Below are 22,916 nucleotides of genomic sequence, written 5' to 3'. Positions count from 1 at the left end.
GGCTGTTTCACCAGCGGTACTGTGAGCAGGATATCGCAGGGCTCCGCCTTTACCTTACTTCACGGTTTAAAAATGAAGAAACTGTGACCAAGTTTAAACTGGTGAAGACATCAAACTGCCTAACAAAACCTTGTAACCAATCAGATTAATTACGGCCCTTTACCAATCAATGTCTGGATCTAAGCCTTCCCCAGCCTTCTCGGTGATAGAGGTTATTTTACTCTACTTCACCTCGCTGGCCAGTTCGTGTTGGAGACAATGGGTGGGTGGGAACCGAGGGCTGCTTCAGATATCACCTGCCACTGGTGTTAGCGCTTTGACTGCAAATGAAAGGGATCATGATTCAAATAAAATATTTTTAGGACACTGTTATTGCCAAATGTGTTGAGTTTTTTTTTGTATTTGTGCTTATGCACCACTGCCAACGTAGTATCACAAAAATATGTACTTTACACGAATCTTAATTCTGCGAATGTTCAGTTATCGGCGTGATCCTCTCCTTCCCATGGGTCTATGCATTCCTTCTTTTTCCACTTTTCAGCCTTTGATCCCATGCCTTTAGTTACCCAGTAATTATGACTTATATTGCACGGTATTGCAAAAGTGCCCGGTGAATGTTCCTCGATTGAGATCAAATTACTCAATTGGATTTTACATAACAATCATGGCCCCCAATTGTGAAACACGATACAGGAGTAATCTTGTCAGAGCCATGGGACCCATGAGACAGAGAGGCTTTCCATTCCTTTTTTCTGGTGTACAACACTGTTTATTTGCCGTCCTTAAAGTAGCTTCTTTATAAACCTTCATTCAGCAGTGGATTGACCCTGACTGCTGCTGCTGTTGATGACATGGGTAACTGGTGTTAAACCCATACTTAATTAGTAGGGGGATCACAGCTTTGTGAGTTGTATGGCTTGGAAACCTAAGAATCTCAAAATAATCCCTTGCCCAACCCTCCACACTCTGCACGAGGCGAAACATGCGAGTCGTGACGTCACCGCGCTTCCAACGTCATGACGTCACGCGCTCCGGCATCAGCGTCGTCGGCCTCACAGGGCCCCAAACCACCTCCGTGCGTAGATTTCTGACGCCATCGCGTTTAAGTGACGCCATCGCGCTGACGGGTACGTTACCGCGTTTTGATGAGCCGCCGCGTCGTGACGTCACCACGCACCGCCTGGCACGAGGCCAGTTGCTCCTTCGCTGTCAGTCGGCGCGTTTGTTTTTAATTTATATTGAGCGTAAATATAAATGAGAATTGCGAAACACAGAACGGAGTCAATGGTCAAGGTAATCGCCTGCGTTTAATCAAGACAGAATACTCGCGCGAGTCGGTCGCTGTGTAAACGCGCCAGCTGGTGAGTAGCAATCTTAATGCTCTACTGTACGTGTGTGTGTGTGTACAGTGCCGTCCACCATTGCTTCATTTAAATTAAAACTATTTTTCATTTAATATTGTATGCTTGTGCATACGGCACGAGCCTTTTGCCTCGCTGCTATATGCGACGCTTGTTAAATGGGTGCGGTTTCTGTGCGTTGCTTATAAACAACGCCGCGGTGCCAGTGCTCATCCCGGCGATGTTGATGTGAATGGTTTGGCGAACTGTCCATTGTTGACGTTTGCTGATTTTTTTTTGTTTAATCTTCACAACTGCCGTGTTTTATTTGAGCTTTTATGTTGAGTGTCTAAAGCCAGCCCTGAGCCTATTGAGTCGAAATGACTCACAAGTGAGGCTTTAGTATTTTACGACTTCCACTCATCTAAGCAGCAATATCCCTTTAACGCGTTTAATTTTTTACAACTGAGTTCTGGGATTGCGTTACATTTTTAAAATAAAATAATTGTAGATTACAAGTGCATCGCATACGGTATTGTATGAAACCACTTAACTGTTGCTTTGGTTTATAATTAAAACCATAAAACGGATTCACTGAACTTCCTTCGCACCGTTCGCAGCTAATCGGTGTTTACAAAAATGAACCCCTCAAATCGGCTGAAAGTCCTCGGAGCCAAAATGGCTCTTTAATAAATAAGATGCGAGTTTTTTTATATAATAAATACCTCAGTCTCACGTGTTGTTTAAAACAAAATTTGTATTTATTTTCGCACAGAATGACTGGCTATTGGTGATATTTAATGTCAAGACCTGATTTTCAATTCGCTTTGCACTTCATTCTAAAGTAGAAAGTCTGTTCCACCATTGTGAAGATCTCCTTAATCCGACCGGCTGCTATGTAAAATTATGTACTGGTTTTAATTCGTGTTATCGTGTTTACTCGAAAATTATCACCTATTTTATCCAGTTTCTTAATGTTATGTTTATATCTTTGCAGTAAAAGTTGTGCCTGTTTTATATCTATAGAATGAATACTGAATATGAAAATAGTTTTACCAAAATGCCACACGCTCATGAATAAAATAGAACAATCAAACATAGAACAATTGTTAAGTTAAATTAAGTTATAATTATAAAAAAAACAATTCCAATAAGAAAGTAATAGGACTTTTCAAATCGAAATAAATCGCAACGTTTGCGATTAGCTAATCGCATTGTTTCAAATTGCGATTTCGATTTGAAATCGATTAATCGTTCAGCCCTAATATATACGGGTAAGAGATACAATTGAGAAAGCATAACATGCTTAGGGGTGATGTAGTTTTTTTTACAAAAAGCAAAACTTTAACAATGCCATCTAAATAATGGTTATGTTTTAGGGTTTCGATAAGTTCAGTAATCCAGCACAATTTGTTCAGTTCAGAAGTTTTAGGTGGATTAGCACTTTGCTATAGAACCTTTTACAGAAGCAGGATACCGTTGTTGTGTCTAAGTAGCAAGGAGCCAGTGATTTACCACTAAGCACACGCACACATTTTAAATTCTGAGGATCTGATGCAACATACGCTTAGTCCTGCTCCTTTTGTGTGTTTTTTTTTCCACGGGAGAACAAGATGCCTTTGTAGATTAGAGCAGCCGTGCCATTCACTCACATTGTACTCTTAATGTTTTTTTTTATATTGTGTTGATTTTAATGGGGATGCTTTGAGACTTATTCAATAGGTACTTTTCCTTCATTCTTGTCAATACAAGCTATTTCTACATTATACTTGATTGTTTTATGGATTATAAACATGGACATTGAGAAATACAATTATATAATTATCTGAAAAGTCCACAAAGAAGCATAGAGAATTGCACGTTTGGAATAACCGTTGAGATACAGATTGAAGAACATGAATTAGAGATATTTTTTTCAGAAATATTAAACTTACGAGAAAGCTATATGGCTGGTGGTCCAATCTATGCCCTGGATGACATCAGCTGTGGAGATGGAACAATGATATCACCTTGTGTGCAGGAGCTATATGGATTGTTGCACGAGGCATGGCAATGGCCATGGCTCTCCCTCATGATCATGATGCATAAGAATACAGTATTTCAATTAATCTTGAATAAGGAACCAGTGTGTAGTCCTGGCACGCCAGTCTACCATCATCATGAACACTTTGACTTTAAACCAGGGAAGAAGGCATTGACACAAGAAGCTGCTATTGCAAGGGGCACATGGGTCAATACAATTCTGACATTTTGTGCAGTTTGGTGTGCCCCAATGAACTAATTGCACATTCCCAACACCAACTCCTCAATCAGATTAGCTGAACTCTGCAGACCTATATTTGTATTATATTTCACTCTGTGCCATTGTGACAGAAACCTATGATGATTGTTGGAACATTGTAATAGATAAACCACACTATTAGAGCAAGGATTTTAAGTTATTTATTAGCCTAAATGCTTGATATTAAATACATGTCACTCAAATTTGCTATAATTGCATCTAAATTCACTCATCTGTTCGGTCTTACCCTTTAATATACTTTCATATACATTTGAATAATTTTAGTCAAAGTGGGCTTTGAAAGGAAAAATATCAGTGGCATTATGGGCACTAAATGTCAATAGTGCAGCATTAAAACAGGTTCACAACCAGCTATCGTTAGGTATGTTGTGACAACACTGCAGGGTTTCTTGCGAAGAACTTTAAACACAAAGTCTGTCAGGTTATTGGCTATGTAGCGACATCACCGGGTGTATTACCAGCCCTAGAGGAGCCCCAAAATAAAGCTTGACAGGTACATCCTTTAAAATCATGCCAAAGAAGAAAATCTTAAACGAGTCCTCTTGCCTTAAGAGCCAACATAAACAGTATACATGGTTTCTGTATTATTATGGCAGATTTTGCAATTGCAATAGCAATTTGTATGCAGACCCAACTTGCTACAGAAAAAAACAATTTATATTTTCGGTTTTCAAAAGTGTAACCATTAAAAAAAATGTATACATGGTTGTATTGTTCATTAAAAACAACGTGTGCACACATTAATGCCACTTTATATAAAACCCGATTATGCTTTAGGTTAAACCTACTAATATTTAGCCAAACAATGGAATACAGTCCAAGAGGATGTATACAGAGAATGTGGAATGATGAAATCAGTTAGTTGGCAAGGCACAAGTTGAATTAGTTTGCAGGATCCAGAGGTGGCACAAGCTTGGGGAGACCTTCATCCAACAGTGGATTAACTAGAACTGATGATGATAATCCAAACCCGCATGTTAACAGTATTAAAAGTGAAATCAGCAGAAATGTATTTACGTGGCTAGCCTAAAGCGCAATATTGAAACAACCTTAATCCAGCATAATGCATAATGCATCACGTTTTCTTCGTGAAGTAAAGTCACCACATTTAAGGGGCGTTAAGTGTAGTGTGTCAAAGCTTGTACCAGACCCGCTGAAGTCTACATTAGTAGCATTCACAGCAGGGTGTTACACGTGTAGTGACAGACTAGAGAGACCCTATATCAGGAGGCACTCCGTTTATTTATAGCCTTCGCAGGCACTGGGAATACTACAGTAAGGTGAGGACAGCATTGGGCTGCCTGACACACAACGCTGAAGACAAGGGTAAGACGATGTTGTTGATGACGAAGACTTGACTTGATGGGACTTGACTGGCTCCAGGGGTCCACTCCAGCAACGGCCCTGAGTCCTCTCTGGGGTCCTCCTTATATATCCCCCCAGCGCAGCCTCTCTCCCCCTTGGCTACGCCCCCTTTCTAGAACCTCCTAGAAGGTTCCCGGGCTTCTCCCATACCCCCTCCGTCACCTCCCCACATCCCTTCCTCCCGCCTACCCCCTCACCTGCTGGCCGGCAGGGTTGCCATGGCAGCCGAGCTCCTTTTTGCCAGCAGCCAGTGCTACATGCCGTAGTGACCCAATCTATATCACTACATTAGCCCCCCCCCCAGTGAAAAAAAACAGCCGTCCCGGTTGACCTCTATACCTCACGTAGCGGGATAATAACAACAACCACCAACAACAGCCGCCATCCCACTCGCGAGTCAACACAAAAACAAGAAGAAAAAAAACATTCGTGAACGCACCGTAATAATCCAACCCCCAGACTATATACAACCCTGACGACCGCTGGTATGCCACAGCCCACGAACCCAGGAACGACCCAGTTCAGCTGACAACCACAGCCCGGCTCGTGTCTGTGACCACTTGCCAGATGGTGGCGGAATAAATAGGACGACCGGGGTGGTTATTTAAACCGTAGAGTTTTTGAATGGGTCCTCGTTGCTGGGCCTCCAGGCGGACAAGGGCGGGTTTCCCGGGGACCCCGGGGACAACTTGATGAAGGTGGCCTAACGGGCGCGGCCCCTCCCGGGAAGAAGATGAAGGGACAGAAGAGGAACCTGGAGGCAGCCGTTCTGTCCTCCCTGTCCACGTACGCACGCAGTTTTGTCGGGGTCCGTGGCTATACCGGATTCGCTAACAATGTGCCACAAGTCGCAAACCAATTTGTGCAGGAGGTGACACTTTTGAGGTTTTAATTTAAGGTAGGCCGCCCGTACTCTGACGAACACTGCCCTCAACCTCTGTCGGTGCTCTTGGAACCTGCGTCTAAAGACGATCACGTCCAGATAAATAAGGCACGAGTCCCATTGGAGGCCCGTCAAAACCAGCTCCATGAGTCATTGGAATGTGGCCGGGGCCGAGAAATCCCATGGGAAGTTAATTAAAATGGAATAATCCCTGTGGCGTTTGGAACGCGGTCTTTGGTTTAGAACCCTCGTCCAAGGGCAACTGCCAAAACCCTCACAACATGTCAAGGGTGGAGAAGAACCGCACACCTGACAGGGTATCCAATGAATCATCCATCCGTGGGAGCGGGTATGCATCCGCCACGGAGACTTTGTTCAACTTGTGAAAATCAACGCAAAATCGCAAATTCCCATCATGCTTTTTAACAGGCGTGATGGGAGCTCCCCTCGAACTGGTGGAAGGGAAGATGATGTCGGCGGCCACCATCTCATCAACTGCCTGGCATACGTGGTCCTTTTCTTTAGGGCTAAGCCTATATGAATTTTGGTGAATGGGAGCAGCGTTACCTGTGTAAATGTGGTGCTGCATCAGGGACGTGCGGCCAATGTCATATTTGCCCTGACTGAAAATATGCGAGAATTCTCGGAGCAAAGTACGCAACTCGCTTCGCTACTCGCCGGATAAATCAGGATTCTCTGAGCATAGCGCATCCATCCATGATTCATCCGGCTCGACTCCCCGCTCCACCGTGGCCACAACCTGAGTGGTCACATCACTGGTCTCTTGGCAAAACGCGGCCGTCGCGTGTGCGAGAACCGTACCTGCCTGGATAAACGCGGCACCCAGCCCCACATGTACCACCTGTAGGAAGGGTTCCTGGTCCCCATCCACTATCGTTTGGGCCCCCACCAATGTGAGACCCGAACCGCTCTGTTGGAAGGGGTCAAAAGAACTCCCCCCGCGGTGTCTGCACGACCAAACCGCAAGGGCACGGGACTTGACAGGCTCCAGGGGTCCACTCCCAGCGTAGCCTCGCTCCCCCTTGGCTACGCCCCCCTTCTAGAATCTCCTAGAAGGTTCCCGGGCTTCTCCCATACCCCCTCCGTCACCTTCTCCCCACATCCCTTCGTCCCGCCTACCCCCTCACCTGCTGGCCGACAGTGTTGCCATGGCAGCCGAGCTCCTTTTTGCCAGCAGCCAGCGCTACATGCCGTAGTGACCCATTCCATATCGCTACACACGTACTAAAGTCTGTTCTAGTCATATGTTAAAAAGAGGGACCTTGTCGGTAACACCTGGAAATTCTCCAGCATTGATTAAAGCAAGCCTGAATGATGATGAGACAACATATTTTAAAGCCGGTCCAGAGTTTTTCGTACTGAATCAATTCCGCTGAAATGATGCACTCCCTCAAAAGAATGTACAGCCGATGGGTTATTGTGTTTTACATGGAGAGACGGATACATTAAGGAGAAGTAGTGCATGATTATTGATTTTGTGACTTACATTTATCACAGTGATGCTAATGATTATTTCCTATTCTGGTCTGAGATGACCCCCCTCAGAGCTAGCTCTGTTTTATTTACCTTGGGCAGGAGAAAACCTCATCCAATTCGTCTCTGTTATTAAATATTTCAGCATGGTACTGCTGATGCATTAATGCTCCATGCATTTTGCTCTGGTGCTTTTTAGAGTTTTACATTATTCTGAATAACACTTGGTACAAGGCAAGAGCCCATCACAAAGATAGAGTACTATACAACGGAACCCCCAAAAACCCATGCAGTAGCATTACAGATTCCAAACTAAACTAAACAATTTTTGAGAAGCATCCTGGCCACAAATGGCAGCTCAACAAAGTGGATTATCATGTGGAAATTTATAGCAGCAGCCAAATACTCTAAACGCGTGACGTTGATTCTAAATGTGGAGGGAACAACCGGAGGACCCAGAGAGAAATGCACACAACCACGGGGAGAACATGTAAACTCCAAATATACAGGCATCAGGGTTGGGATTGAAACCACGACCTCCTGTATACCAGGCGAGGTAGTTGGTATTGGTTGGCCAAGGAGGAACCAGTCCTGTCGACAGTCTTCCCCCCTTGTGTTTGGAACACACCTTCAAAACTGAATATGAGCTTCGCGTCAAATGGGTTCATGTTTAGCTCCCATGTGTAAACACTTACTGTGCCATGACAAGGGTATAAAACAATTCATTTTCAACCAGCTGTAAAAAAATGTATATTTAAATCACTTACTTATACATGTCTGAATGATATGTTTAAAATGTAGGTGGTGTGCTATCGTGGAGCAGTAGTATGGTGGTTAGTGCTGCTATACAAATCCATTGAACTGGGTTTAATCCCCAGCCATGGCTAATGTCAGTGGCGAATATCTATCCTGGTCCTGGACATCCTCTATGTCAACTCAGCCTTAAATGAGTACCAGGTTGCATTATGCAAAACATCAGCACAGGGGAGACAACAACAGCCTGGCGTGGTGTGGGCTATACCACCCCTTTATGTGCCATGCCGGTTTTCATAGGTACTCGCTTACAGCACTTGTTACAACAGTCCATGTCGACTATAGGGAGTGTATTTGCCTCCTGTCTTTGTGTGGCGTTGCAACAGAGGTGTGCGGGCGGTGCAGCGACGCGCGATGGAGGCTGTGCACAAGGAAGGAACTCCACGGTCCACGCTGCCCAAGGCCACAGCTCCTACCAGCTCTGCTTCTGAGCAGGATTCTGGATTCTCTGGTAGCTTTCCATTCAAAAATGCACGTGATAATCACTGACCAGCACATGTGGTTCTGTTTGCATTACATCTGCTTTTTGTATAGCCTGTATAGTGATGTTAATCCCAGAACCCTTGTGATTGTATTTCATTTTTTGTTAAATTTATCCCAGGTTTCCCTTGAAAATTATATATGGTGTCTAAATGAAGTCTCACCTTTTATAATTTAAATGGGGTCTCACATCAATAATTTTAAAGACCAGTTTTCTATCTACCTACATACCTGCATAACCGTGCACCTACCATATCGTCAGAGTACCTACGCGTAGGCCCGAAAAAAATTGAAATAAATGCCTAATTCAGACTCTTCATCTTTTTTACTTTAATTTCCTATACTGTTATGTAACTCTCTCAAAGAGCACTCGAGTGAAATTCAGTCGACACCGAAATTCACGTCAAGTCCTGTCGAGTGTTTCTTTTTTGTCTCTGTGAATAACAATGTTCGAGTGGCTTTGCAGAGATTGCTTATGTGCTGCGACTGACCTTCAGCGACAGCCTGTTGCTGTGAGCGCTGCTATAAATACAACCACAAAGGGGACAGGCATGACTGAAGCCCATTCTCTTGTCCCGCCTCTGGGACTGCACAAATATCCATCCATATTTCCCACAGAGCATTATGTGATGGGTGAACAGTGGTTTTATCACCATTGTAAGGCATCCACACTCGTGAAATTAATGTTATAGAGCATTCAGTCGAGGCTATAAATAGCCTCTATAAATAGCCTCTCCTATAAATAGCAGGTCACATGACCATTAAAAAGATTGGTTGACCAATGATTTTAAATTGGTTGACCAATATTTTTAAGTGTCATGTGACCTTCTGACTGTCATTCAGAATCATTTGAGCCAGAATTTGTCAACAAAGGGAATATAATGTATTCATACCTGGAGAGCTATTTGTGAATACAGTGAAACTCCTCTTCTCCGCACTGATACAGGGGGAGTTTTTTAGTCAATTCAGTTATCTGTGCTTATTCCCGCATTTAACACCTCATCCCCTCAAAGCAGCATGGACAATAATTTGAATTTTTAGGGTTACTCCTTTTTATTCTGGCAACAAAACAGGTGTTAAGATTTAAATTTTGATTTAAAGCTTTCGTGACTGCAGTAATTCATATTCTTAGTTTTTTCGGTAAAGTCACGTGACTTTACCGAAAAAACTAAGAATATGAATAGGTGTTAAGATGTTAAAACACCAAACTGAAACTTTTTGCAAGGAATCATGTCTGCATTAACCACAGATACTTGTGGTGAAAATACAAACAAAAAACATGTTCTGACAGTATATGCATTGTCTTTGAAACTGGAGGTCCCATGGTGTTACTCCTTACATTCACTTGAGCGTGAATAATTGAATTAATGTTAAACTTCGAGTAGACAACTTTTGGGTCACTGTCAGGTCAGGTCAAACCCACGTATAGGCATTAGGGTGAATATTTCACCAACTTCCACAATACTTCTCTTATCCGTGACAAGCCGAGGATGATACTAAAAATTCGGCACGCTTTTCGTATGTGCGGAAGCTATTACGAACAGCCTTGCCACCACCCACTACTGACCGGGCCAGCGCAGCACCATCACCAGTACCACCACCACCATCACTACCACCCGTACCTTCACCTCTACCACCATTATTGCTGACCTTTATTGTAGGGGTGTCCTGAATTTTCTCTTCAAATATGGAATATGGCCAGAATCTAGCCAGACATTTTACATTCAGATCTGGCCGGATGGAAAATCAATAAGTAATTCGAAGGAGGATATTTATATTTTTTGTGCAGCGCCGTAATCACATGACCACAGCAGCCAGCGGCTCTTGCTGGGTGGGGCTGGAGGACGGGGAACGGTGGTGCATCGAGAATGCTGCGGCGAACGGTAGCAGAAGTGGAGGGGTCGGGATGGAAGCTGGAGAGAAACAAGGGAGATATGGAGCCAGAAAGAGGGATATAGAGGATGACAGGAAGTCGGAGAGGGAGGAGGTAGATGGTGAAAGGGAAACAGAATCAGAGGTAGACAGACAGAGAGATAAAAGCGGCAGACAGAGAGTGTATACTCTGCAAGCCCTCACTAGGTGATGGGGGGTGGGCCTGGGGGGTTAAGGGCTGTGCTGGGTATATTACTTCAAGACAGTAAGTAAAAGCAAGACATTGTGAGCGATATGAGGTGTTGAGGAGTGTGGTAAGTGGTGCCAGGGTGTGTGGTGAGAGAGCCTGGGTGTATGATGAGAGGGTGGTAGAATGAGGGATGGTAAGGTATTTGTTCGGTCAGTTGTGGGCTGGAGGGGGCAGAATCTCTTGAGATTTGCCTTCACACTCAGATCCACAACATACCTTATGAAGATATTCGGCACCATAGGAAAAGTGCGATGCATTGCACAGTTTATCGCTGTCTGGAAGTTCAATGCAGTCTGTAGATACACGCACAGTGGGATGAATTTGGCCTCACTTCCAGGTTACTTCTCTTATCTGTGGGTAAACACATATAATAGTTAGACTAAGCAGGCATACAATAGAAAGTTCCACCCATGCATTCAAGGGCCATGGATATCAGGAAGAGTGAATAACAGTTGGGTGTATATCAAAAAATATATACCTTTTTATGAGTTGTTGAAGGCTTCGTGTGCATTAATATTGTACAACACATGTCCATGCTCACAGGTGAATGGAAACACGTGCGCTGTTACTGATATGAGCTAAACACAACACGAACATTTATTTACTAATATAGCATTAGCTTACGTATTTTGCAATTACAAGGGGAGATTAGAATGGCCGATTATAATTCTATTTCGTATGTTTTAATAGTTCTATGCATATCGATTTATGTACAAGTCTTGTAACTCATTAACATTATAAATGATATGTAGCCCTTTGTCAATCCATTGCTGGATAAGGACTTCCACGTGTCGTGCGGCTGTGAGGCTATTTGACTTTCACCACGCTGGTGAGAGTGGGTTGGTGAAGGCAGGGAGCATAAGCGTGGGTGCAGAGACGTGCGATACACCCAGTGGATTTCACTGCACGTCCCTGTGTTGCTCACCACGTAGCTTCACAACCTTCGGACAACCTGATTGTGTATTGTTGTCACCCACACGAGCACTATCCAGGCTCAACCCTGCTTATCTTCTGAGAACTGACAAGATAAGATTAAAAAAATGTAACTTTTTATTTTACCAGGTAAGGCCCACTGAGCTTTCTAGCTCTTTTTCAGAAGCGACCTGGCCACACATAATCGCATGTTTCTAAATGTGGAGAGAAAAACCGGAGAAAATTCCACGTAACCACGGGGAGAACATGCAAACTCCATATATACAGGCACCAAAATCGGAATCGAACCCACGACCTCCTGTATACCAGGCGAGGTAGTTAACGTCTCGCCACCGTGGCGCCCAGATGCATTTCAGATGATTTGGTCATAGGTAATTGGAATATAATTGGGTGGGTGGCAGGATTGGGGAGGGCGGGTGGGGGGCGGCAACTGAAAATAATTTTAATAAACCTGCGCTGCCCACCTGGTGCCTGGCAGACACGAGCTCGGAGCATCACAGCCTGGTGGAGTGCAGAGATGGAGGCGTCCGCCGGCAAGGGTTGGACAGCGGCGACGGGGCTTGTGGTGGCATGGGAGCCAAGCCCCAGGCGGTCGCGCAGTCCACCAGCACCTTCGCTCAACCTGGCCTGCACTCCTTCTACATCTTCAAGAACATCTTCATCAACCAGGTGAAATCATCGCAAAGCGTCTTGTGCACGGTTTGATGATTTATTGTGATTTGAGGGTCACGATTCAGTTCACAAATGGATTCGTTTTTTTTCTCCATATGATACGACGCATGCAGAATTTTTTAGGCACAAGTTGATTTCTTCACCGATTTTATATCTGTAATAATGCAACCTTGTGATATTGAGCAATACCTTTATCGCACTTAAAAACTGGAATCACCAGTCATAATTATGATGGTAGCACTTGCCAGGATTTCAATGTTGTCTGCTTATTATGCAGTGACATCTGGATAATGACAACTCCAAGTATTACCAGCCCTGGTATCAAGGTTATAGAATGTGATACCTGTCAGTTTCACGCAGCCCTATTAGAATTGACTTTGTCCGTTGTGTGTACTTGTATGATTGTCCTTGAGCTTCATTCTAAACTGGTATTTACATGTATAAATGTTTTAACTTGCGTTCCCCCACGGTAATGAAATGGCACATCGAGAGTCGGCACCAATTCCTTTCAGTCCGTAGTATGTTACAACAAGCAATTAAAGCATGCTCAATGAGCATTTCATTTTTGTTTTCATTCATTCTGCCAGCTCACGGTGCACCATTGCAGGCTTTATAAGTTTTAGCTACTGACATACAAACTATTTCTGTATTTAGCATCTCCATTTCAAGCAATCCTCATAGGCATTGTCAACATTTGTTGTTGTTGGTAAAGAGCCTTGTAGTAATGGCAGGTGCATCATCATTGTTCATAGACCAGATTTGTTGTTTAAGAAGTAACTATATGTAAAAATGGATGTGTGGGTGCCCCGGTAAGCGTCTAAGGAATGAGATGTGAACTGCAGTAGCCCCTGAGCGCGTGTGCTGTTGTGTGATTTCCGAAGGGCAGTGGGGGTGGTGGATTCATGGCTCCCAGCCGGTCTGACAAATACCCTTTGGTTGCCCTCTACGGTCATGTGTTCACCGGCGTGTTCAGACGAGACTTTTTTTTTTCTCATGCGCGTTGGGCTCACGATGAACGCTTTTAACCGGTCATTTCAACTTTGAAACTGGGGCGTGTTAGTAGAGCAAATGTGTACAATTGTGTTTGTGTACGCAACTGTGTTGTTGTTACATCTTGCCTTGTTATTTAATTTGATACATTTTAGTAATCGGTAGCCTTCTCTCTGCGTTTATAATGAAGACATTTTAGAAAAGTAATGTTCGAGCTGTATGTATGTATGTTGAACTTCTTTCACACCGTACGTATCCACCCGTGCTAATCGGAGGTGTATGGCCTGCCAGTACCTAATTTCCTGCCATCTACTCTTGTTTATATCTATCTACCACTCTAATTACCCACCTACCCATAGTTATAGGCAGGGAATTTGTGTACAAACGGTTACATTTTATAGAATATGAACTGTCTTACAAAATATGACGATGGCACAAGACAATGTAGGCCACTTCAAAAGTCTGCCGTAGAAAAGCACAACACAGCAGTCGTTTAGGTTTTCCCCCCAAGGGGAAAGATGCCGCATAAAGGGCATGCGTTGCATTTTGTTCATGGTTGTGGTCATGCAGTTTTCATAGACCCCAAATAATGGGCAGCAGATGAGTCACCCAACACTTTGAGAGGGATAACATTCAAACATTCGTACACACAATGTTCATCAGCGCTCAATTTGCTATACTGCCTCTTTTGTGGCCACCTCTTTGCCCTGCTTGTACAAGTCCCGGACACAATGATCTCTGTACTATTCACCGACCCGCCTCCCACCTGCAGAAAGGATGCGTTACGTGTCCACACCAAATTTACTTGCATGCGGGGTGGTGCTGCATAAAAGTTATTAGCTAATACATTAGTATTAAATCTAAATTAATTAGCCTTGACCAAATCAATGGGCAGCGTGGAAAATTTTGAGTGTAAAATGCAGCAGCTTTTAATTATCATGAGCCCTTCCAAGTTTCTTTGTGTTAAGTTGCCCCATTATTGTGCGTCTGTGTCTGGTGTCAGAAACTCACCCGAGTGCAGTGTCATGCAAATTGAGAGATACTGCAAACAACGTCGGCCTGTTGTAGGGGAACCAATAGCTGTCTTCGGCTTGGGGTGTTTACAGTTGTATGTTGACGACGTTACCAGCAGCCGTTTGCACGCACCGCACGTAGGCACTCTCATCAAAGAGCTCATACGTAGCCGATAGGCTAAACAACTCACTTGGGCAAAAAAGTAAAAAAGTTATTTTGGTTTAACAGTAACTACGAATAAAAATTAGAAACCACTCCCCTACATCGCATTAAACCCAGCTGTCTCAAATACTCCCAGTTCTAACTATACTGAGCAACATTCACAAGAATGCATTCTAGATTGCAGAACTGACACACATGCTAAACACTTTAGTATTGCAGTCTTTCCCCTTCATTAGACGAGAGCATCTGAGAATAGTTGGCAATGATTTAAAATGGTGAAGTAAAAAAATGCAATCATATTTGAGCCTGGTAAAAATCTCAGTTTTTAAAGCAATACATTGTAAAAAGCAGTTGTGAATCTTTGGAGAAGATAGCAAAATAAATAAATGCCCTCCTTCCAAATGTGTCTCTGCACATAATGAATTGGACACAGGCCTTCTGGGAAGGAGGAGACATTATTTTGTTTTTAACATTCCACACAACACTTCATGATTATTTTTTGGAAGGTAAGCATGTAAATGTAATACTTAGGGGTGACACTAAAATATCTACAGGAGTGTTTTAAGTCTATAGCAAGCCTGGTGTTTAAACAGTGAAATATGATTTCCTGCTGAGTTTCATGTTTAGGAATACATTTACATTGTTAGTGCCAAATAATTCCTTGTAACCCAAATGCTTCAACTACAGATACATCTTTAATAAAGCATTGTTTTCAGCAAACTAGGCAGGTGTTTGTTACACAGATTTACAATGGATTTCACTTTGAACTTGTGCGTCTTAAACTTTAAGGTTCATATCTATACAACTGTCGCAAATTTGGAAACTTGTTCTTCATCCTGTTAATCTGGTTTGATCTTTTGTTTATTCAACATTACCTTCTTGACTTATTTTTTTTATTTCTAGGGTGTGGCTTATTTGCGCAAAAGCCTTCGCAACATAAAACTCTAGTAAATTACCGAGATTGTGGGAATGTGCGAATGTCAGACTACACTTTGCCAAAAACATGACCTGTCTTTCACTGACCCCACTTTTCCCGACTCTGTCCCTTCCACCCTGACCTCCCCCCCCCCTTCTTGACCCCATGCCTCTCTCTCTGGTTCATGTACGGCCTTGCCATGAGCAGCCCTTGTGCATGACCTCTGACCCCCAAGTGATGCACGCACAGCTGAAGGCCTGGAGTGGCGATCACTCTCAGATCCTCCTGGTCCCAGGGCCACCGCTGGCCACACCTCATGAGCAGCAGCTGCTGCCACCCTCACCCTCCTCCCAACCGAAGCCATGCGCCTACCAGCCGCAGGCCAAGACGAGCGGCTACCTGCCCATCTTCAACTCGTACCAGCGCATTGCGCCGAGACCCGGCAAGGCCGAGGGCGCCGCTCCCGAGTCAGTAGTGCCACCGTCTCCGCTATCGCCGCTGCTACCGTCGGGGTCACCTCCTCCTCCACTGCCTCCTCCTCCTCAGAGTCGCGTGGACGGGGGGCCGTGGAGCAGCAAGCGCCCGCAGTTCGCGAACGGTGAAGGAGCCCGAGCTTTTGTCGCGTCAGCAGCCGGTGCTGCGAGCCCGATGCCACCGCAGCAGCAGCATCAGCAGCAGCAGAGCAAAAAAAAAGGAAGCGTTGTGACGATGCGTGATACGCACCTCACGCCTCGGAGTAAGCACCAGCATGCAGCGCAGCAGGAGCAGCATCAGAGGCATCGGCAGAAGCACAGCCGCAGCCGCCACAGGCACATGAAGAAGGTGTCGCACAGGGACCGCACACCGCTGAGTCAGCAGTTTACCACACTTGTATCTCTCCTCAATTCAGCGGGGCCATCCATCCCGATTGCTCCACTTGCAGAGCCTCGGGGGGCAGCGCTTGGCATGGCCGGAGCTGCGGGAGCTGCGGGAGCGCCAGAGGAGGAGGTGGTGGTGGCGGTGGTGGCAACGGCGGTGTCGGCAGCAGCGCCCCCTCCCTGCGCGGCGTTTCCTCCCCGCTCACCCGCGGTGTCGCCCCTGTGCTCGCCGGCCCCGTGCAAGGTAGTGGCTGACGACCCGCTGCTTCCAGCAGCGATGGTTCCATTCATCGCACCCTGTGTGCCGGTTCCAGTGCTCTGCGAGGATGAGCTTCAGACGATGGACTTCCTCGATGAGGTGCTGCCCCTAGGGCCTGAGGGCATGGGGGCAGCAGCAGGCGGCCACGTGCACGGTAGGGCCCATGACTCACTCACCCACTCACTCACTGAATCACTCGTGCGCTTGCTCATTCACTATTGCACTCACACTCTTTCACTCCTAGTTGCTTATTCGCAATCTTGCTCACTCCATCGCTCACTCTATCATTTGTTCTTTGGATCACTTACCCAGAAACACTCGCATTCTTTCTTTGGCCCCCTTGAGGATGTACATTTGTTCGTGCGATTATGGTGTCTACGTATTTGTCATTCGTCCTTGTCTGTAAACCCACAGTACCTGAGTGTCCCCCTTCCGTTGTCCAACTTTTGCCACCTTCTTGGCCTCAAATCGTACCTTGCCTCCTGCCAAATTATGGTAGTTCCTGTTAGTATCCCCCTGTCTCGGAGTGCACATGAGTGGCAATCATAATCTGAACCTGTTCCAGGCCCTGGCAACGTTTGAAAATTAGCACTGAGGCTGCCGGGTGTGCTGCTGTCTGTATCACCCCCTTCTGTGCTGTGCTGACTAACAGCATTTGGTTCCCGCAAGCTATAACGCAAATGGAAGGTGTTATGGTGTGCAGCGCCCTGTTAGGTGCTTTGTGTTAACAAACACAGGAAGATGTAGCGTATCTTAATAGGTACTCACAATCAGCATTTGAACCTTGCTTCAAACTACATTTTCCACATCTATTCTCTCTCTGACCAATATCACCTGTGGTGAACCCAATCTTGTCATATCTGAGAAGTTAAACAAGTTGAACCTGAATAGTGCAGAGGGCATTGTGGCAAAATCCATCGTTTTGCACTCCCTCCACCTTCTCCAACCCACACTCATCAGCGTGGTGAAGTATGGTCGCATATGCACCACAGACATGGGGAGGCCCTCATCCTGGAGTGGATTGACAACAGGCTGTATGTATGTACGTGTGTTTTTGTCAAGCAATGGCTATTTCTCAGGTGATCAACCTCTCAACGGTTTCGGGCTCCTCGTTGTTGTGTGCCCTGCTCGAGGCTTTGTCTGCACTGCCGTGAGCCCAGCATGCGACACCTAGCGTGTGAGATGAGGGGGGGGGCAGTGTTATCGGGATCTGGGAGAGGGAATCGACGTAATCACTCTGCGAGGGGTTAAGTCATCCAGTCTGCTGACGCTGGCACAGAGACTGCAACCTTTGTACAAGTGCTGTGTGAATGACAGGAGTGCCAAGTTTGCGTTTTTCAGTGGTAAGATAAACCGCTAACAAACATTGGTCAGCCCCAGTATCAGACATCCCACTGCGACCTGTAACTTAACACCTAGGATCAGAATTATTGAGGCCAAGGTTGGGTTTATATTTATGCGATGGTCTCTGGAGTTTGGGTGAAGATACATCATAAAAAAAGCTCATAACGTAAAAAAAATGTCGTGAAAGCTAAGCAGGTGATGGTGTAAAAGTCACGAATCCTTCAGCGAGTCATGCTGTAGTTGCAAATGTATAATTGGTTTGGGTGTTTAATGGTCGTGATGATGGAGGACCGGCCTTGGGTTTGCCATAGTGTTCCTGTTATGTGTGCAAAAAAGGTTTTATTCATCTCTATATGATACGAAATAGAGTGGCATGAGAGATTAAGGACAGCGCATATTGCTTCAAAGTGCACGGTCGACGTAATACCCTACAGTGGCTCGATCATGGTGTCTGGGACAAACTGTGGCACTGCGAACATCAGTGCCTTTTTAATTCTAAACCAGATGGAAAGATTCCTATCATCGGGACTGAATAGGGCCCAAGATTGGAATATGCATCGAATGATAAGTAGCGTGGTTATAAATAAAGATGGAAAAGAGAGGTGGTGCTGGGGGCGGATGCTGTGCACGTGTTGGATCACAGGGCCAGCACCACGTAGATTTACGGGTTCACGTGTTGAATCACAGGGCCAGCACCGCGTGTTGGGCAGCCGCCCAAGATTCAGCCAGTTTTCGCAGGTTTGATTACGTGAAGCCATAAAAAAAATCGTAAACGTGTGCTTTGGGTTTTGATTCAGTTAGCCCCGTGTTGAGACATCCTTTGTGTATAGGGCACCATGGTGACGAGATGTTATCTCCCTGACTTGGTATGCAGTAGGTTGCGGGTTTGATTCCGACCCTGACACCTGTATATTTTGAGTTTGCACGCCTCTCTCCGTCGTCATGTGAATTTTTCTCAACGTCCTCTGGTGTTCCCCTCGATATTTAGAAACATGTGTTTAAATTATTTGGATTTTATAAATTTCCACATGATGAGCCACTTCCTTGAGTTATCATTTTCAAAAGAGCAAATAGCTCGGCGGGCTTTACCTGGTAAATAGAATAGTAAATAAAAAAATATAACTGTTCATTAATAATAATATAATTAATAACAGTCCTTTATCAGTCATCCACTCCTGGATGAACGTCCCCCTGCACTGTTTTGATCATGGGGGGTTGTTTGACCATACTTCACCATCACAGTCAGTGCAGGGTTGCTCAAGTGGGGATGAGCCAGTCCAGTTTAGCTGTGCCCAGGATTTGAACTCGGGGTCACGGAGCTCCTACTTAGAGCCACTGCTCCTCTTTGTATTTTACACAGAAAGCATTGAATGCGTCTTCACAAGTAAGAGCACACAGTTTTGTGATTGTGTGAGATAGACCGTTAAGTCGATGCACTGCGCAGGCTCGAGATATAATTTTCAGGTTATTGCGCAATGTCTGTAGGGAGATTAGCAGTGTAAATGCTTTCAACACATACTTGATTACCAATAGCTCTGTTGGGATATAGCTGGTGAAATCATTAAAACAATAATTGTGCTGTGGCCCCAGTAGGTTGAAAGTACTTATAAAAATAAACACGCAAGGTATTGGCTTCCTCGCCAAAATAAAATAAAATTTCCCTCGTCCACTAAGCTTTCTGGACCCCGAGTTTTAAGAAATCCTACTGGGATGCTTGAATAATGTAATTTATTGACAATAAAAAGCATCAGTTTGTATGAAGGCTCTTTGGGATCTTTAGCCGGTTCTTGTTTAATGATTATTTTGCATGTGGGAGGAAACTTGAGCGTTTGAAGAAAACCCATGCGTGCCAAAGTCCACACAGACGGGTTCTCTAACTCGCTTGTTCTGTACTGTCAACCGACCACCTCGCAACACAAATGGTTGAGTAGTCCACCCATCCCTTGATTCCAAAGCGCTGGACTAGAGGTTTGTGCCACAAGTGTTCCAAGCATTCAATATTTGTTGTAATCTGTATGATAAAAAAAAAGATACTGCCTGCTTATGTATCATAAATTCTGTAAAAATATTTCTGTGATGTACTGTATTTTCCGGCTTTACACATCAGAGAGCTATACAGTACAGCACAACCACGTATGTATGTTTAACTTCTTTTGCACCGTACGTAGCCAACCGCACTAATCCGAGGTGCGACGTAAATCTACAAAGCAGTAATGACGTGCTGCCCGTCGCTCTCAATGACTCAGGAGGGGAGGAGCAGAGTCGAGGGAGCAACGGATCGGGGGATGCCGCCGGCGCCGACCAGGGCGGCGGCGGCGGCAGCAGCGACGGCTTCTCCGCCGGAGGTCACGAGCAGCGCTTCCACAACACGGTGTCCATTCTGAGCCGCTCGGGGCTGCTCGACATCACGATGCGCACCAAGGACCTGCTGCGACGCAACGGGCAGGCGCAGCGCGAGCTCGAGCACCTTCGTCAGCTGGCGCGCCTCTTCTGCAGGGCGGCCCGCTCGCCCGAGCCCTCCGCCTGGGACAGCCTGCAGGAGGCAATGGGCGCGCTCGGCGGCAGCGCCGAACCGGCCGCCACCGCCACTTCGTCGTCGTCTTCATCTTCCTCCTCGTTGTCGTCGTCCATCGCGGAGGTCGGAGGGCCCGGCTCGCAGGACACTGGACTTGTGGGATGTGATGGCGGCGGCGGTGGCGGCGGCGGTAATGTTGGAGAGGCCTGCTTGCCGTGGGCTGCATTGACGGATGCGTCGTGCCAAGGCAGCATCGGTGTTGTCACTTCCTGGGCAGCGTGATTGCCTTCTGTCTCGCTCGCGCACCGGCTGATGTGGGGTTGGCAGACAATGCACAGCACTTGTACGGCTCTCGAAAAAAATGTCCTGTCCCGTTTGACATTGATAAGAGGAATTTGGGTAGGACAGGAGGCATGTTTCTGCAGTGACTGTGAAAAGAGCAACTATTGTACAAGCACAAGCAACCTCATTAAAATGTAGTCCAGGAGTTTAGTTGAAGGCAGAGGGAACCCAGTCATGTAACGTACAACAAGGTGGTAGGTGCTCACGGATGTGCTAATTGAAGGGATTCAGCTAATTGAACAAGGTGCGAGGTTCACATTTAAGGCGTGCAATACATTGTCTTAAATTAACATTATCTTAATGTGTCTGTGTGATATTAGATTTGTTGTGAAGGGTGTGTTTGTCCTCGAGTTTTACTTTTGTCGTTCTGAGCCAGATTTTGGGCCGTACTTGAAAGAGAGCCTTTTTGTTGTTATTATTCTTACACGTTATTTATTCCCCCCTCGAAGCCCCTCGTCTATGTATTATTTATTTCGTGAATTACGTGGTCACTGGCGCATTGGAACAAAAGATAAATAGCCGTCAAGGCAGCGTGGTAGAGTTCACGTGTGGAATCGCTCGAAGAAGCCGGAAAAGAAACGCATGGGTTGGAGAACAAACAAGAGCCTGGGACGTTGTTCCTCCGGCTTTGAGAAAAGTGCTTTGAGCAGCACTCATCCACTGGAAGAGATGGCAAATAATGAATAGAACTAGTGACAGACCACTGAACCAAGGGGCAGATGGAGCAAGATGTGGATGGGGAACGATTGTTGCTTTAAAGCTGTAAAGTTGATTTATCACAGTGAAAAACTGAGAAAATTACTAACGAGTTAAAATAACAAAGATGAAACTAGTAAAACAATTACACGTGGAGGCATGCACCGTTGTTTTACAATGCTCCATGTGCTGAGATATGTGCAATGGCGCAACGATGTTAATCTTGCAAATCAGATGTTAATCACGTAACCCTATTAACGGACATTGCTGAAGTTATTTTAAATGCTCACTCGCACGCACAAACACAAAAATAACTAACACGTTAACATGGCCGCATTTCTTTTTTCACTTTCAAGTCCTGACTTTTGTCTAATGTCAACAGCTCCCTGCTATTTGAGACATTTACAGCACTTTGTTCTGTGACATTGACACGTTTGATAATGGGTTTGCCATTAGAATGAACCAAGATTGTATTCAAATGTCGATACCTTCCTTGTAAATGTACTTGCTCGGGCAAAGCCGTTTTGTCTCCCCGATACGTGGTGGGCGTGTGACGGTGAGCTGGTAGGAGATGCTTTAGAGTTGCCGCCTGCCGTAGCAAGTATAAGCACAAGCAAGTATCCTGCACGTACGTCGCTTTTATGTGACGCCAGAAAAGTATTATGAAAAATGTCCAGAGAGACTATATTGATGCTACATGAACCCAAATGATATCGTAACAAAATGTCGAAAGTTGACTTACCGTCGCAGAGATTGTGTATTTATGTGTACGTCTGGTGTGTGTATTTGACGTTGCTTAAGAAATGGCACGTGATCGGCTGGATGTATTCCCCGTATACAAGTTTACTCCGGTCAAGTACATCTTCCCGTGTTAAGTTTGTGTCGACCATAAAACGTTGAATGTCGTATTAAAGGTGCCTCGTGGTTTGTACACGTGGAATCACTTTCGCCTTCCTGTGTCGGGTATATTTTTTTATTTTATAAAATCTATGAGCGTGACCTATCCGCACATGGTATGCTTTCCACATTCGTTACTTCCTTTTTGCCAATGATTAACAGAAGGGAACCTGGGATCATGATATGTGTGCTTTACTTGCAACTTATCTTAGGTGATAATCATAATAATTCATTTTATTGACGTGGGAGTAGTGCGGTTTGCGCACTGCGCTCTGAACCTAGTTTGGTTTCCAGCAACGTCGGTGGCAAGTAATATCTGAACCAGTACCACACTGACCCGCGTGAGGAGCAATTGTGGTCTACCATCCCCTGCGACCGACGTGGCCTTCGTCCAGCATTGGATTGACAAAGTCACTGTGAGATACCTCTTGATCCAGGAAACGTTCACAGCATCGCAGGGCAGTATTTTCAAGAGCAACCTATTGGGCAAACTTCTTAACAAACATCTTACACGTGGTAA

General features: G+C 45.3%; 1 protein-coding gene across 1 annotated transcript; it reads left to right on the top strand.

The window, feature by feature from the left end:
* Positions 1-1,140: 1,140 nt before the first annotated feature.
* Positions 1,141-22,447, top strand: LOC142929703 (uncharacterized). Its single transcript, XM_076071413.1, has 5 exons — positions 1,141-1,361; positions 8,524-8,648; positions 12,211-12,401; positions 15,694-16,756; positions 20,193-22,447. Exons 2-5 carry the CDS (start codon positions 8,552-8,554, stop codon positions 20,741-20,743), a joined length of 1,902 nt encoding a protein of 633 aa, XP_075927528.1. The 5' UTR covers positions 1,141-1,361; positions 8,524-8,551; the 3' UTR covers positions 20,744-22,447.
* The last annotated feature ends 469 nt before the right edge of the window (positions 22,448-22,916 follow it).

This window comes from Petromyzon marinus, chromosome 33 (assembly GCF_048934315.1).
Source record: "Petromyzon marinus isolate PM22_M1 ecotype Great Lakes invasive population chromosome 33, UKy_Petmar_22M1.pri1.0, whole genome shotgun sequence".
Taxonomy (NCBI): domain Eukaryota; kingdom Metazoa; phylum Chordata; class Hyperoartia; order Petromyzontiformes; family Petromyzontidae; genus Petromyzon; species Petromyzon marinus.
The sequence above is the reverse complement of the archived record's forward strand: the minus strand, read 5'-3'. Positions and strand labels throughout refer to the sequence as shown.

Bases quoted from the DNA above. Each gene is read 5' to 3' on its own strand.
- LOC142929703 (XM_076071413.1), top strand. From the start codon at position 8,552: ATGGAGGCTGTGCACAAGGAAGGAACTCCACGGTCCACGCTGCCCAAG. The intron at 8,649-12,210 runs GTAGCTTTCCAT...GGTGCCTGGCAG, and splicing joins GCAGGATTCTGGATTCTCTG to ACACGAGCTCGGAGCATCAC. The intron at 12,402-15,693 runs GTGAAATCATCG...TGCCATGAGCAG, and splicing joins AGAACATCTTCATCAACCAG to CCCTTGTGCATGACCTCTGA.